The 17,566-nt window shown below is 39.3% G+C and overlaps 1 protein-coding gene across 2 annotated transcripts in view; it reads left to right on the top strand.

Moving 5' to 3' along the window:
• Positions 1 to 1,956: 1,956 nt before the first annotated feature.
• Positions 1,957 to 17,566, top strand: part of LOC124144410 (matrilin-2-like) — a 38,374-nt gene continuing 22,764 nt past the window's right edge. Inside the window, exons 1-12 of one of the 2 annotated variants that reach the window (XM_046513778.2) lie at positions 1,958 to 2,094; positions 3,889 to 3,948; positions 4,872 to 4,960; positions 8,269 to 8,340; positions 10,111 to 10,291; positions 11,561 to 11,646; positions 11,986 to 12,057; positions 13,357 to 13,462; positions 13,833 to 14,117; positions 15,392 to 15,967; positions 16,945 to 17,010; positions 17,226 to 17,554. In XM_046513778.2, the coding sequence (XP_046369734.2) occupies positions 2,073 to 2,094; positions 3,889 to 3,948; positions 4,872 to 4,960; positions 8,269 to 8,340; positions 10,111 to 10,291; positions 11,561 to 11,646; positions 11,986 to 12,057; positions 13,357 to 13,462; positions 13,833 to 14,117; positions 15,392 to 15,967; positions 16,945 to 17,010; positions 17,226 to 17,554 (1,944 nt within the window). In that variant the 5' untranslated portion in view covers positions 1,958 to 2,072. Of the gene's footprint in view, positions 2,095 to 3,888; positions 3,949 to 4,871; positions 4,961 to 8,268; positions 8,341 to 10,110; positions 10,292 to 11,560; positions 11,647 to 11,985; positions 12,058 to 13,356; positions 13,463 to 13,832; positions 14,118 to 15,391; positions 15,968 to 16,944; positions 17,011 to 17,225; positions 17,555 to 17,566 lie in introns of both variants that reach the window. The other variant, XM_048402787.1, reaches the window with a different exon arrangement.

Raw genomic sequence — 17,566 nt, 5'->3', positions numbered from 1 at the left:
TTTATCAGATAAAAAGGCAACTTCATTTGTTCATGAATGATTAGATTTATTTTTAACTTGGCTATATCTTTAGAATAATGTTATTCTTTGTCGAAATCTTGATTTCAATATCACTATCTCGGAAACCTCTCAAAATACAAATTGGAATATGTTTTAATGTTTAGAATATCAACGAATGAAAAACATGTAGACGTGAAGTTTTAGGAAGGTTGGATGAACTTGCGTGCGCCACGCCGTCATATCTCCTGCTAAGTGAGTGAGTGAGTATGGTTTTACGCCGCTTTTAGCAATATTCCAGCAATATCACGGCGGAGACACCAGAAATGGGCTTCACACATTGTACCCATGTCGGGAATCGAACCCGGGTCTTCGGCGTGACGAGCGAACGCTTTAACCACTAGCCTACCCGACCGCCCCGGCGTCAAGAGAAATACTTCCAATTGTGTCAACCAACATTCCAGTTCTGAAAACCACTCAAGCCTTCTGCATGACAGTTAGGACATAAGAGAAAATATACCATCCATCTCATAGTCTTACATGGTGTCGCCCTTTTTGGATGTCCAGAGAAATAAGGATGTATTGACAAAATAAAAGACGTTGGCATCGAACCAACTGCCAACGGCACATGACGGTATGGTGTGAAATTAACTATAAAATATTTTCAGAATTTTGCATAATGCTTAAAAGTTCAAAATAATATGTATATATTTTGTGTCAGAGCAGGTTACCTACAACAATGTTCATGTTTATAGCAGTAAGACAAACCTTTGACGAGAAAAAACAAATCAGGTAATATATATCTCCTTGTTCGGGGCTCTATATTTCCTAGTATTCCCGCTAGCATGTATTAACAATGTGCACGCGATTGATAAATACTAGTTCAGGACCTAACAAAATTATGAAGAGCCGTGTACCATGGATTGTAAATGCCAGCTCGCGACGGAGCTTGGCGCACGTGCAACAGCGGCAGAGAACTCATTCCTCGTGCATCACGCAAGGGCGACTCACGCAGTGTAAATACAGACAACAAAGAGTTCTGGTTTATTTTTCAAATATTTTCCACAACAGAATATTTTGTCAAAGTGTAAATGTAGGGATGAGTTTTAAGTAGGGGAATATCCTCGTAACTCTCCATTCCTTAAAAATAATGATGTTAATCCCACTACTTGTCGCAACGAAAACTCATCATACCTATTGGAGGGGGCACGGGTGGCCCAATCGTCTAAGGCGCCGCCATTCGCTGTGCAGAGTTGCGTCCCTTGGGCACGCCAGAAACCTATCATTGTGGGTTCGAATCCCGGTTCGCCCCGAATATGTTTCTAGGTTTGTCAGCACCATACCCGCGCTCGTGGATTTCACCAAAATGGTAAACGTCTGAGACCTGCATCACTTCTGGCTTTCCTCCCACATTAAGCTGACACGGCGCGATATAACTGGAATACTGTTAAAAGAGGCGTTTAACCTAACTCACTCACTCTATTGCTGACATTAACAACCTTCAACAGTTATTCAATTATGGTCCAAAATATCGTGCTCAGCCTCCTATCAGTTGGGATGACAACGTTTTTAGATGTGAAGCTATTCCCTTCTACACAAAACTTTCTCACAAAAGCAATTTTTATTGCTTGTATGTCTTCAATAAACCGTTGAAAATATATATTCTTCATACCAATTTACAGTTATTAAATTATGGTCCAAAATATCGCGCAGCCTCCTACCAGTTGGGATGACAACATTTTTAGATGTGAAGCTTTTCTCTCCTACGCAGTACCTTCTCACAAAAACAATTTTTATTGCTTGTATGTCTTCAATTAACCGTTGAAAATATATATTCTTCATACCAATTTGTAAACCATTCTGTGGGAACATTCAACAGTCTGTATTCTCACGTCCCGAGGTCATCAATGTCATTCATCCACTTACTGATATGAGGACATTTGATTTCTTATCACACCTAATTTCGAGTCGATCCCAGTTTCTATGTGGGTCGTGCCAGGTCGTTATTGAGAGACACATTCTTTTGCCCAGGGCAACCATTTCAGAGACTGGTTCTTGTTTATCAGTCTGGAAATATGCTTCTGAACTATGTCTTTTGTAAGTACCTGTTTGAAGAATTATTGGTTTATTGATGATCTTGATATTGAAGAGGTACAGGGATATGTTGTTACTTATTAAGGTGTCTTTTTCTAATGGAATATTTCGTTACTCTCATATTTCGTAACATATGTTTTAATATTCTTGTGTTTATATACCGTATACTGTGGCTGTCTTGGGAGTGATGGACTTAGTTAAACGTTAAGACTCTATTTTTCTCACATGTATCTTATTGCATATTTTTTATTATCATATATATATATATTTTTATAACTTTTTATTTCGGTTGCATTTTTACACATGGGCTATACAATGTAATACATAGGCAGTAAACAAAAGTTGAGGACGGAACTATTGTGTGGGAAACAAAAGATGACAAGATGACCAATATTTGTAGAATTTTATCGATACTATTACTTATGAGAGCTGTGTATTTTGTAAGCATGTAATATTTGTAAATATCTTTTTTTAAAAACTGGAAGTTCGGTACCTTTTTTGAATATCTATATTTAAAAATTACGAATTTGCAAAGTAAGATAATTACATTTATAGGATCGTTGTGTCGCTGATCAAATCCAAGCAGAATGTTTTTTCTTGTTAATGTGAGCTTAACTTGAATCTCGTCTGATAGCCACTCTTCCAGTTTTTGCCATATGGGTTTCACTTTGCTACAGTCTGCCAGTGCATGGGAAACAGATTCTATACTATTTGAACAAAAACTACATGTATCCGAATCAACTAGTCGCATTTTAAAAAGTCTTCTGTTTGTTGGTACTACTTTATACTGGAACCATTGTAGTTCAGTATCTTTTGTGCATCGGAATGGTATATGATTATAAGTATGCCACACGCTTAAATCGAGATCGTTTTCTAAAATATGGTTCAATTTTGCAAATGTTGGTTATTGACATTACATTGTTTCATCAAGGTCTGTAGTATGACTGGCTATTGCCATTCAGTAGTTCAGACAGATATGTAGGTATGAATGGCTTTTGAAAGGTCTACATGTTCTTAAAGTCGACAAAGTGTATTGAGCAATACTGTTTTAGTGCGCTTATTATTCCTCTATATCTATAAGGTTGGTGTTCACATTGTATTTGTCTTTAAACTGTTCATATGATAGAAAGTTTCCGTTTTTGCACAAAAGGTCATTGACATAGTGTACACCACTTTCGCTCCAATTTGGATAGTGAACTTCTTTATTATCTATTCGAATATTTTTATTGTTCCAAATGATTTCTGAGGCTATAGTATTAGTAACTAACTGGCTATATGTAGCCACAGGTGTTTTCTTATTTTAATGCATTATTATACTTGAATGTACTTAAATTGTTTGATAGGCATTACTCAGAACTTGATGGATGACAAAGAAGACACAATTTATGGATAAAAACTTCTTTAATTACTGTAAAAGCAACGTTTCGGTATGGATCCTTATACCGTTGCTAAGCAATCTTGGGATCTATACCGTCGCTTTAAAAGTAATAAATGAAGTTGTTATCCATAAAATGTATCTACTTTGAACGAATTGTAATAGTATTGTGTGCATGATATATTTCAAGGAATCCCTTTTCATTCAATAGGAAATACTTGAGGATATTAAATAATGCATTAAATAAGTCATGATCATCATCATCAGCAGCAGCACCATCATCATCATCATCAGCAGCAGCAGCACTATCATCATCAATATTTGTCATCATTATCATCATCAGCAGCAGCAGCACCATCATCATCAATATGTCAAAATCATCATCATCATCATCATCATCTTTGTAAAATGTCTTCTTCTAGCGTTAGTGGGCCTCTTCAGCTGTGTCCATCATGGTGTCGCTCAACTTACAAACACGACAGGTGAGTTCCAGTTCTTACTGTATCCTTCCTCTTAAGACGTATCTTCTCATACCTATATCTTCATTATGGCATACCCGTGAAGCTTCGGGTTAGAATTGGTCTTCAGCAACACATGCGACTGATGGGATCGGGTGGTCAGGCTTGCTGACTTGGTTGATGGATGTCATTGCCGATCGATGCTCATGAAGTCAATCATTGGATTGTCTGGTCCATACTCGATTATGTACAAATTGCCGCTATACAGCTGAAATATTGCTGAGTGTGACGTTAAGCAACAGACATAATGATGTCTCAATAAAAAGAGATTCAGGGATTCTGGCACAAGTGATATCTTTATTTTATATGGTAAGTGAATCACAACAAGCTTTATGTAACGGAACATTGAGTCCTTTATCATTCTACACATCTGACGTTTACCGTTTCACAGGAAGTCATGCAATACACCGGAACCTGTCTTTAAAACATTAAGTATGATTAGTTGTTGTGACAAATTTATTTGAATAAATGTCCTATACCTTGATGTATGTTCGAAGTCAAACGCTGAAAATATACAAGGGCGTGGTCCAAGCTTTGGTTTTATAACAAGGGAGACCCTGAACGAATATTGATTGGTTGAACATGAAACCATTTCATTGTTGTTTTCAAGATGACACATTTCTAGTCAGCCCATCCAAACTAGACTCGAGTAATTGCAAGGTTGCGGTTAAAGCGTTCGCTCGTCACACCGAATGCATGGGTTCGATTCCCTACAATGTGTGAAGCCAATTTCTGGTGTCCCCCGCCGTGATATTGCTGGAATATTGCTAGAAACGGCGTAAAACCATACTCACTCACTGAAACACACAAATACATTTCCCAACCAACCAAACAAATTTTTTAGGAAATCGTTTTAAAATAGGTTTTCATGTTGTTACTCCTCACAGCACCATCGACCCAAGTTCATTGTTTGAAGTGCGAACGAGTTGCACGCCCTGACGACTGTTTAACAAGTGTGCTGTGTTCTCCTGGCGAGGTAAGACCAATGCAGGCTCAAGCTTCAATGGACCCGTGAAGATCCGGGGTAAAATAGGTCTTCAGCAACCCATGCTTGCCGTAAAAGGTGACTATGCTTGTCGTAAAAGGCGACTAACGGGATAGGGTGGTCAGGCTCGCTGACTTGGTTGATGCATGTCATCAATCCAAATTGCGTGGATAGATGCTCATGATATTAATCACTGGATTGTCTGGTCCAGACTCGATTATTTACAGACCGCCGTCATATAGCTGAATATTGCTGAGTGAGGCGTTAAACAACAAACAAACCAACCAACCAATCAAGCTACAATGATGGTACAAACATACGTCCTTTACACATTGTGACAAACATCTGAAAAGCTTTCTTTTATCAATTACATGCACTCTCTAACATCACCTTTATATAATACCACACGATAGTTTCATACCAGGTTATGCGTATTATAGTATGTACTATGCATGCACTACTTAATACTTTCTTTTTCTCAAAGAAGACCTCGCATATTATATTAGTGACAGACAAACATATAGGCTATGACATCTTTTTACACATTATATTTTCCTCTTCCTAAATTTGTTTTTCTATATCTGATAATCTATGGATTTTTGTATTACCCCATACATTCTGAAATTTGTTTTTTATCATTCCCTGATCATGCATATTATTATAGTGACTATAGATGCGCTACATAATATATTTTCATACCAGATAATGGATACTGTACATACGTTACATAATAACCTCTCAGTCTAACTTATACATACTGTATTTTTGTGAATTACATAATTAAACTTTGGGGGTAAGACATTTAGATAAGTACAGTAAACTACGGTTATAACGAACTCAAAGGGACCAGTAACTTTAGTTTGTTATAACCGTAGTTCGTTATAAGCATATATACAGCATAACTATAGCAAATATTCGGGACAAAAAAATCAGTTCGTTATATCCGTCAGTTCGTTATAAGCGTGTTCATTATAAACGTACTTTACTGTAGTAGGCATCGCAATGGGCACTAATTGTGCTCCCCTTCTTGTGGATCTGTTTTTTTATGCATATGAATCGGAATGTTTGCTCGGATTGAAAAAAAGTAAACAAGGTAATTTGGCCAAGAAGTTTAACTTAAGCTTCAGTATATCGATGATCTGATACGTTCAATAACCATGAAACAGCAAGTTCCCTTCCACTGATTTACCCACCTGCACCAGAAATCAAGGATGCCGGTGAGACCGCTTCATCTGTTTCATATTTAGATCTATGCCTAAATATTCAGAGTGACAAAACGCTCCCCACTTAAGACTTAATGACAAGAAGGATGACATTCCAATAGTCAACTTTCCCTATATGTCGAGCAATATTCCTGCAGCACGAGCCATGTCAACTTTTCACAACTCTTGCTCAGAAGCTGTTTGATAACGGTTACAACATTCAAGGCCTAAGTGAAACTTTCAAAAAGTTTTATGGTAGAAATGTTGAGGATGTTTCCAAATTTGACGCACCAGACAAAAATGATGTCCAATGCAATTCCCGATCTTGACATGTGCCATATGTTCCCGTGATTTTGAAGGTGAACAATTGACTTGCCTTTGTATGTGGTTATGACGGAGATTTCTTATGAATATGGAAAGGGTTTTGTTGCTTTTATTTTAAAACCTTACATTATACCTACTCATGACACTAAAGCTACGTTCAATCTTCTTATACGAAACAATTTTTGAATTCTTCTTACACTAAATTATTTATCCTGTATCAGTGATCATGACTGCACATGATTCCTTCTCTGACCGAAACATGTATGTGACTATATATGTACTGGTATACACGACATATTTCTTGGTTCATACACAGAACAGAATATACTGATCACAACAGATTATACATGTTGTAATGTGCCTTGCATAATGGTATCTGTTTATTTTCATTTCCAACTAAATCCCCACTAGTTACAATTGAAGTTTTATTTTCTGATCCATTCAATCTCATTAAAATCAGATCTTATAATAGTTCTCAAAGATCTGAAGGCATCCCATTTGGGGGCACGTCAGAACGACCTTTCATCCGACCAATCAGTGCGTCGCTTACCAGATTATGAAAGTGACAGTCGGAATGTGACTTCTAACCATGCAATCTCGAAAACTTTAACATGGGGTATTCCGAACGATAGTTACGGGTTTAACGACTGAATCCTTACAATCTAGACCATCTATTAGTCATTCCAGAATGTTTTTTGTTCAGGTTTCAAATTTGTAATCGAGAATTTGTCAAAATATGCTTCGAAGCGTAGTCGCCAATTTGAAATTTGTGCCGTAAAGCACGAGAAAGCTGCCTTCTGATTGGTCATTCCATTGGTCAGTCAAAGTTCGCACAAGGTCGGTCTGACGTGACCCGTAATGGAATGTCCTCAGATCTTTGTTTAGCGGTAGCGAGAACTAAGATCTGATTTTAATGAGATTGTGATCCGTTCATATAATTTTTATCGCTATTTTACCTTTTACGCCTAATAGAATCTGTTTCGGCCGATAATCCAGATTGTTTTTTCTCCGACGTTAATGGTTTTTTGTATTCCTCTTTAGGCATCAAAACAGTACCAAGCTACGTTGACAAGTGCTGTGTTGTGTACATAGTGGTGATAGCTACCAAGCTGTAAAGCGATAGAGTTCGTCAGATTTATTATCAATTTTCAGTTACAAGTTACAATATGATAATAATTGCCTTTGTCTATTTTTTCCAAATCACAACCGACCCCTTTGGGTTCGAATTAGTGGTTGTGCAAATATTATCTTGTTTTCGTCGTTATATGGCTGAAATAATGCCGTTGCGACGTGTAATTTTAACTCACTCGAATTCGTGGTTCTGAATCTTGTTTTGCTTGCGCCTCAACCAAGGTAGTAACCATCATAACCCTTCTATAGTGAGTGAGTGAGTGAGTTGGGTTTAACGCCACTTTTAACAGTATTCCAGTTATATCCTGGCGTTTCAGCTTAAAGTGGGAGGAAAGCTCGAAGTGATGCAGGTCTCAGACGTTTACCACTTCGGTGAAACCCACGAGCACGGGTATGATGCTGACAAACCTAGAAACATAATTGGGGCGAACGGGGATTCGAACCCACAATCATAGGTTTTCTGGCGTGACCAAAGGACGCAACTCTGCACAGCGAATCGCGGCGCCTTAGAGGGCTGGGCCACCCGTGCCCCCAACCCTTCTATTAACTGACTGACGCCATACAAATACATCTCGAATACTCGTATTACTCGCTCATGATAATGTTTTCTTTAATTAATTTAATGTCCTTTTTCTTCTTCAGATATGCATGTCCGAGCAGTATGTGACATCTAACGGGTTTGTGTTCTTTGACCTCGGCTGTAAACTAGCGCCGGTACGTTTATATTTGATTTCAAAACACAAATAAAATACTGTTTTGGGTAAAGCAACAAGATCATAGGTTTCTGGCTTATCTAAGGGACGTAACTCTGCACAGCGAATTGTGGCACCTACGAATGTGGGTCACTATGAAGTAGTACAACTCTATCGCCAGAAAAAAACAACAACAAACAGAATCGAGCCACGATGACACACAATCAGCCATGTCATTCATACAAAGTGCTTCTAACTCTTACCCACTCAGTCACCGAGGCTTCCATAACAGAACGCGTTATCCCAAATATAACATTTGGTACAACCATATCATAGATTGAAATTACCAATGTAAACCTGGGACAAAGATTACACACACAGGTGCAAAAAGGAGTTCCCAAGTTTGGAACCATGTCAATTCATATCACCCCCAGTATGGTGTATGTAGTTGAAAATTGAAATTAAAATTAAAATTTGTCTACTGTTATGTGTCGATTGCTAAATTGAATCAACATATTAACTCAGAAATCTGTACGTAAAAGAATTTAGTGTGAAACCAACAAACAACACATGAATGATATATAATCAACAATTGTATTACACACTTAACAAGGTTAAATCAATACAAATAACTGCACAGCAATTACAATGACAGTATGCAATAGAGTGGTAGTACACAATTCAAAGGCAGTATATAATACAAAATATGATGGCAGTGGTGATAGGAAAACGTTCAGTGATAATAATATTCACCTATCCACAACAGTGGTCAAGCTTTCTAGACAAGTCTCGGCTGGGAATCCGGGGTGATAGGTGATCTTCACACGAAAGCTGGTCTTGATGTTATGTCAGATGAAATGTGAGATGACAGGCACGAGCCCGCTCCACTTACATAGGCTAACTATCCTCCAGCACTTTCCACACAGTGCTTGACCACTCCAGTGTCACTCGAACATCAAGAGTATTCCACATGCTTCTATAACGCTTGATATCCATCCATGCTATTCTTGAAGTTTACAGATAATTCGAGTATCTAAATATTATAACTTCCTCGACGCTGCTTACATTAAATAGTACCACATACCTGACAACTCATTGTCCAAATATAATGCAATAAATTTCCACTGAATCTCAACAAAACAATGTAATACAATTATAATAATTGTTATCAACAAATTACATTGTCATATAACACTATTTAAGCATTACTCATTCCTGCAACCCTGCATTCCGGCCAGGTTATTTTGTATAAAAATAGTTAACAGTAAACGGTTATATAGTTATAACTAACTCAAATGGACCACTGATTTAAGCTCGTATAACCGTAGTTCGTTATAAGCATACATACAACATCTATACAGCAAATCGCGGGGACCAAAATTAAGTTTGAAATACCCGTCAGTTCGTTATAAGCGTGTTCGTTATAAACGTATTTTACTGTAGTTCAGTGAAGAGTGGGGTAAGAACTGAACTTACAACCAGATGAAATGTTGTAAATTTGTGCCGAAAAAAGCAAATTTATTGATTTTTCAAAGATATCTAAGATACCCATCAGCATCTAGACATTAAGCGAGATAATTGTTATTAAATTTTAAAAGTTATAAATAAAACGATATTAATAAAATAATGAAACCATGTAGAATTATTCTTTGAGTGCTAACAAAACGCAAGAACAGTTCTTTTTTTGGATAAAATATCGCTGACTTAAGACCTTTTCAATTGACAACTCATGAAAAAAATCAGCTGAGAAGTGTAGTTTCTTTTGCTTCTCAGTGTAGACTTGCATCTTCAGATCTGTTCAGCGGCCGGGTTCACCGTCAGTGCTGCAGAGATACAACAGAGACTAGCAGGACAGTCTCAGACAACTGGTCAGCCCAAAACTGGGAGGAGGAGGCGACAGAACATTGCAGTCCACGTCTGTGAGGAGTGCTGTGAAGACGACTTCTGCAACAACTACCTCTGTGGAGGCCATGGTGAGTTGACCTCGACCTTGCAGTATTGCCAAGGTTAACACAAAGACAATAATCCACCAAGTTAGATACTGACCAACTTCCTCTAAAGATTTTAAGCTACCTACTGAGACACTGACCAAACGGGGAAAAAACAAAAAACAAACTGTAATTCACTTTTAAAAGGGAATCCTCACAAAACCACTGTAGGTTCGTTTCGCATTTGCTTTAAAACAGTGTATGTTGCTAAGCCTTCTTGGCCTCGGATTAATGTCTTGAAGTTATTTTATGTGCATGCTTCATAAATACGACCCTATCATATCAAGGCTGGATTTAATGGGACCTTATCCATGTCAGTACAGTAAACTACGGTTATAGCGAACACGCTTCTAACGAACTGACGGATATAACGAACCCGTGGGGTCTACTAATTTTAGTTCGTTATAACCGTTGTTCGTTATAAGCATATATACAGAATAACTACAGCAAATAGTCGGGACCAAATAAGTAAGTTCGTTATATCCGCCAGTTCTTTATAAGCGTGTTCGCTAAAACCGTTGTTTACTGTAAATAAAAGCTACCAAACCCTCTCCATATTCAAAAGAAATCTCTGTCATAAACAGACTCGATTGTACGAATCCAACTATATCATGAGCGTGTGTTTATGAATCACTATCAAGTAGTGATGACACCAGGTGTTCGCGAAAAGGCGAGCGTGTGACTGTAACTCCTGTTTGTGTGTTTGGACCCGAGAAGATCCGGGGTAGATTAGGTCTTCAGCAACCCATGCTTGCCGTAAAAGGCGACTATGCTTGTCGTAAGAGGCTACTAACGGGATTGGGTGGTCAGGCTCGCTGACTTGGTTGATGCATGTCATCGTTCCAAATTGCGTGGATCGATGCTCATGGTATTAATTAGTGGATTGTGTGGTCCAGAATCTATTATTTACAGACCGCCGTCATATAGCTGGAATATTGCTGAGTGCGGCGTTAAAAAACCAACCATCAAACCAACTGTTTGTGTGCTTGAGGCCATGGTATAAGTGTGTTCTTGTCTGCTCAAGTTTTATATAACGAAAACATAATACGTGTTCGTGCCTGATTGAAGCCCGCTGCTTTGAAGTGTGTTTGTTTGTTGTTTAACGCAGCACTCAGCATTATTCCAGCTAAATGACGGAGGTCTGTAAATAATCGAGTCTGGACCAGACAATCCAGTAATTGACATCATGATCATGGATGCTTGGAAGTGGATTGGTGAACATAAGGTTGATGTTCCAAAGTTTCCTATTTCCAGATACACAACTGCTGAAGTGTGCTGCCTGTGTCGACATGATGAACATGACCAACTGTGATACAGTAGCAGTCTGTCAGCCGCACGAGGTAACTTGCCTGTTTGTTCCTTGTTTAACACCCTACTTATTCTACGATGACTTGTAAATAAGAGCTATAAAAAAAACCCAATCAGAATACCCATTCCATTAAGTCACCTTACAACAAGCATATGTTGCTTACGATCAATACAATCACCATGGGGTACAAGATCCAAGCTGATTTTCTTTTAAAGTTGTTTATGAAATAACACGTGGAACCTATGGCATCTCCATTGCTATAGTCTGATGACTGAAGGCTCCAAGTAATCCCTATACGGAATCTAGTGTAATCTGCCTTTGGTTCCTCAACACTAACAAAAGTTATGTCTCACCTGTGCTTACTCTACAGGTGTGCTTCATCGAAGAAAGAGTCACAGACACGTTTGAGCTTCTCTATAACGGCGGATGTGAAAGACAGAGGGTCAGTTTCAGTATCAATCTGATTGTTTTTGTAACTATGCAGAAGAGTGAGTGAGTGAGTTGGGTTAAAGCTTCTTAAACAGTATTCCAGTTATATCACGGCGTGTCAGCTTAGTGTGGGAGGAAAGCCCGAAATGATGCAGGTCTCAGACGTTTACCACTTCGGTGAAACCCACGAGGACAAGTATGGTGCTGACAAACCTAGAAACATCATCGGGGCGAACCGAGATTCGAACCCACAACTATGCAGTAAATGATGTTGCTTAAGGCGATGGACACTGTTGAACAGTTGTGCTGAGCAAGAAGTTCCTATTGATCATAGCACAACAAACATGTCTACACATTACCATGCACTTCACAGCTGTGACCGAGGAACGATTGCATTTACGTCAAAGAATCTTGTCAAGGGAATATACAGATTAGCATATAGGCTTCACTATCGAGTGAGGGAGTGAGTTGGATTTAACGCTGTGATGCAGGCCTCAGACGTTTGCCACTTCGGTGAAACCCACGGGCACGGGTATGGTGCATATATATACCTTTTTATATATATATATATATATATATATAAAATAAACGTTATTAAAGTACTGTGAGTTTGGATGAGTAGAGTGGTATATTATGGTTCAATCCAGTCTTGTGACTCAAAGCATGGGTGCCGATGAACACAATCACGCAATCAGACAATATACATACTCGATAGGAGAGTATTTGTGTTATCATATTTAAAGGAGGGAATCATTGTGAAAACTAGCTCCAGGTAATCTCGTGGGTGCCCTATCCAAACTATTGAAGATCGAATAAAAATCTTCAACATTATTTTATGCGAGAGGCAAAAGCTTGCTGGAGGTAGTTTGCAGAGAAACCAGAACGCAAGATGTACACACCAGTCAGAATGTGCTTCGCCTTCAGCAATGTGACATGTTGTTGGAGCACAAATCAGTCAGAATGCGCTTCTCATTCAGCAATGTGACATATTGCTGGTGTACAAACCAGTCAGAATGTGCTTCTTGTTGTGAGAGGCGACTAACGGGATCGGGTGGTCAGGCTCGCTGAACTGGTTGATACATGTCATCGTATCCCAATTGCGTGGATCGATGCTCATGATGACAATCACTGGATTTTCTGGCCCAGAGTCGATTATTTACAGACCGACGTCATATAGCTGCAATATTGCTGAGTGCAGGGTTAAACAACAATCAAACAAACAAACAAACAAACAAACAAAGAATGATCTTCCTCTTCATCAATATGACATGTTGATGACGTACAAATCAGTCAGCGTGTGCTTCCTCTTCAGCAATGCGAGACATTCAAGGAAAACAGACACCACACCGGTGGCGCCATGTTTGACCCCTGCTTCAACTGCTGCAACAGTAGCTTCTGTAATGTCATCTGCCCTACAGGTATACATACAAATGCTTGCTCCCTTTGTACACAGTTAATTTGAATGCTAATTCACCATTGTGAGAAGTGGAAAGTGGGGGTGTTTTTACACCAACACCAGCAGCGTTCTCGGCATGAGCAGGGGATGCCAAGAGGGTGCAACCAATGTGAGGAATCGAACCTGGACCATCGTGATGAAGCAATGATTTGTCAACTAGGTTACACCACCATCACGGAACAGCTATTCCCTTAAAGTCCAAACATTCATAAATCAATGTGAACAATATAATTTTATATCTATGCATCTGCACGCCTATACATTAAACAAATGTACAATTTGGTTACAATAGTTTCAATATTTTAAATATACTTTGGTTTACTGGCTATCAGATATTCTCCCAACTTTACCTCCAACCACGCCTTCATCAACCATTACTTCAACCACAACAATGACAACCACGCCTTCATCAACCATTACTTCAACCAGCACAATGACTACCACACCTACTACTACGCCCACAACTGCACCTACAATGCCAACAACAACTCCATCCACTACCCCTACTGTCACAACTCCACAGACTACGATGGTCCCTTCAACAATCTGTCCAACATTCCCTCCTCTAAGCAACGTGAAGCCAGCTCAGGTTCTGCACAACGCCCTCATCAATGTAGGTGAGTACCTCAACACACAATGGTAAGTATCGTACAACAGATTCTATGTGCACCTGGGGGCACTGGTGGCCCAGTCGTCTAAGGCGCCGCGATTCGCTGTGCAGAGTTGCGTCCCTTGGGCACGCCAGAAACCTATGATTGTTGGTTCGAATCTCTGTTCGCCCCGATTATGTTTCTAGGTTTGTCAGCACTATACCCGTGCTCGTGGATTTCACCGAAGTGGTAAACGTCTGAGACCTGCATCACTTCGGGCTTTCCTCCAACATTAAGCTGACACACCGTGATATAACTGGAATACTGTTAAACCCAACTCACTCACTCATTTTGTGCACATCTTATTAAGGTTAATATTTGAAACATCATTACGTCAGTTGACAAGGTGAATAAACCCTGAATTCCCGACTCAAATATACATGTATGCTGTTGCAATAATTCTAAGGCATAGAGCAAGAGACTCTCATTTTTCATTTTGGAGAAATTATGGATATTTCTGAAATATCCTGTTTCTCTCATCACGTGACATTTCCACTTGTAGATAATAATAATATGTTGTGGAAGTAATAATATCTCATTTCACCCGTCACTCCTATTTAATTGATAAGTTTCATTTTGTTGGGCTAATTACCTGACTGTCTTCAATTTGCCACTTGCTATGTCCATTCTTTCACCTATCAGTGCTAATTACCCCCCCTCCCCCGCCCCCCCCCCCCCCCGTTTGCCCAGTGTCCATTACCAATTACTTATCTATGATAACTTTGGTTGGCTTCCGTTGTCTATTGCTAATCTACTATCAGCGCCAATCATCTGTTGTCTTCCTTTGTTAGCTTCTACCATTTGTTACTTTCCACCTTTTGTTATCTTATTAATTTTGTTGTCCTTACATGTACATATATATGCTCTCTGTCTCATGGCATTCATTCACCTGATGAAGGAGTAAGCATATACTCCGAAACGTTGTGTTCCTCATAATAAAGAAGTTGACATCCTTATATTCTCTTCCTTATCGGCATCACTTCTAAATGCCTTTCAAAGACCTATTTTGTCTTGTTGTCTACTGGAAAATTATTTTTTAGCTCTAATCGGGCCAGACACTTACTTAAATGGAGACAATAGTTCCGTCAAAGTGTTATGTTCACTGCAGTGAAATATCTCAACTCAGTCTTTCACTGAAGTATATAAGAAAGGTTTTCTTCATGATATGTTGTCACTCATCTCAACTGGCAGCACTAACTAAAAACCCTTGAAGAATAGTGAACCCATCATTTTGATTCCAGGATGTGGTGGGAAGGATGACATTGTATTCCTAGTGGATAGTTCAACGCATCTCCTCAACACTCAGGAACATGCCTTTGAGCTTTTCACAAAAGCATTTGCCGACTCTCTGCAAGTTGGTCCAGACAAGGCCCGGGTCGGCTATGCCTTCTATAACAGCAGGGTCCAGGAAGTGCTCCATCTGGACAAAGGGTCCACCCCAGAAATTGTTGATAAGGCTCTTTTGCATCAAGTCTACACAGGGACAACAAACCAAGACAAAGGATTTTTGGGTGCTGCAATGAACCACGTCCTGGGAGATATGTATTCAGGACGATACAGTCGGAGCGGTGCGAAGAAATATCTCGTCATCTTGACAGGGAATGCTATAGATGATATTAATCAGGCTGTGGCAGCTGCTGACAAAGCCAAGCTCCGAGGAATTGACGTGATTGTTGTTGCTGTTGGTGACACCAGAAACATTGAGCAGCAGCTGCAAAAAATTCCTTCCAGTCCCGTCAGCCAGCATTTTCTGCATGTGAAAGATTTTGATAGTCTTCGTCCAGAGATCGAAAATTTGATCTTGAGCCATTGCAGAGGTAAGACCGATTTGTTGAGTCTGTTGTGCTTCAATCGGAAAAAGTAAACTCGTGAATCGTTTTTAGTTTTCACTACCTTACCAATCTCACTAAAGTCAGGTATTTACAGTGATTTGATACTTTTCCTTCAAGATCTGACTAACACATCAGGGAAGTGACGTCAGGTGAACTTTCTTCAACACCAATCAGTGTAGAGGCTCTTATTTCTTGATAAGGTTGGATAATAATATTGTCGGAACAGAACATCTTGAAAACAAAAATAATGGCCCGAATCAAAGAAGAAACACTATGTAGTGCATATTTCACATGCGTCGCGTCTTCCATCAATGATAAAAGTATTTAATTAAACTCGGATTTCCTTTCTTATTCCTGAAACAAACGCAACAATTTCCCCAGGCACTATCACAGGCCGGCAGATTGACAGTAAAGTCAAATCGTTTCAAAAGAAGCCATCTGAAATCCACACAACGCTCATTTTCATGGGCATTTAAGTTTGCTAAGCATTAGCCGAACGTGACTTGCTGTTGTCAGATCTTGATGGTATTGAATCGAAATAAAGCATCTGTTGTTTCTTAGAAAGACACAAAATAGCTCATGCATTGGACATTTGAAAGGCTTGTGTTCTGTAATTTGTTGTGTAGATCACCATGTGCTATATGAGGGTGTCAGTGCCTTCGAGGCTCCATGGGAAACATACTCAAAGTGCACAACATGTTGTTCAACTGAACAACAAGTAGATACATCAAATACTGTCATGAAATGTTGTTATATTATTTCTTGTTGTATGTATGTTGTTGTGTTGAAGGCTACAAATAGTAAATGAGAGTATTGACATTTTGTAGCAAATGGGCGCGCCAGAAGCCTATCATTGTGGGTTCGAATCTCGGTTCGCCCCGATTATATTTCTATGTATCACTCACTTACTTGCATCATATTGTTTGGTTCAAATCGTAAGTTAGAATATTGATATTTTCCAGCAAATGGACCACTGCCAACCATAGCTTCAGACCCTTGTGCTGGACCCAAGCTCCTGAACTTTTTAGGTGAGTACTAGTTATACACAGGTACAATGTTCTGAAACATATCCCTAAACAATGTCCATGTACACACATCACAGAGATATACAGTTATCTAACCTCCTCGAAAAGAGCCGGCATTGTCAACAGAATATTGAATGAAACCCAATTTCAGATCTTTGCTTTATGTCAACGGGTTTCAGAATGTAATCAAGTCGTACATGAACGAAGTTCCTTTTCAGGGTGTGGAGCTCGGGAAGACATCACATTTATCTTGGACAGATCTGGTAGTATTCATTATGACGACTGGATTAAGATGAATCAGTTCCTTGATAAGCTTATTGGAAAGTTTGACGTGTCCCCTGATTCCTCAAGAATTGGCATGATGACATTCAACAATAAGCTGATGGAACTGATTCATTTCAAGGATTTCTCTAACAAGAGACGCCTGCTGAATGAAATCAACTCCAAACTGTCCAACCTGTATCCGACTGGTAGCACAATGACCCATCTCGCCCTGGAGAGGGCTCTGGAGTGGTATCGACACAGCAGCCGATCGGATGCCATCAAGGTTCGAACTCCT

This window comes from Haliotis rufescens, unplaced genomic scaffold (assembly GCF_023055435.1).
Source record: "Haliotis rufescens isolate VD_foot unplaced genomic scaffold, xgHalRufe1.0.p SCAF_29, whole genome shotgun sequence".
NCBI classification, from domain to species: domain Eukaryota; kingdom Metazoa; phylum Mollusca; class Gastropoda; order Lepetellida; family Haliotidae; genus Haliotis; species Haliotis rufescens.
This window is presented reverse-complemented; position numbering and strand designations above follow the sequence as displayed.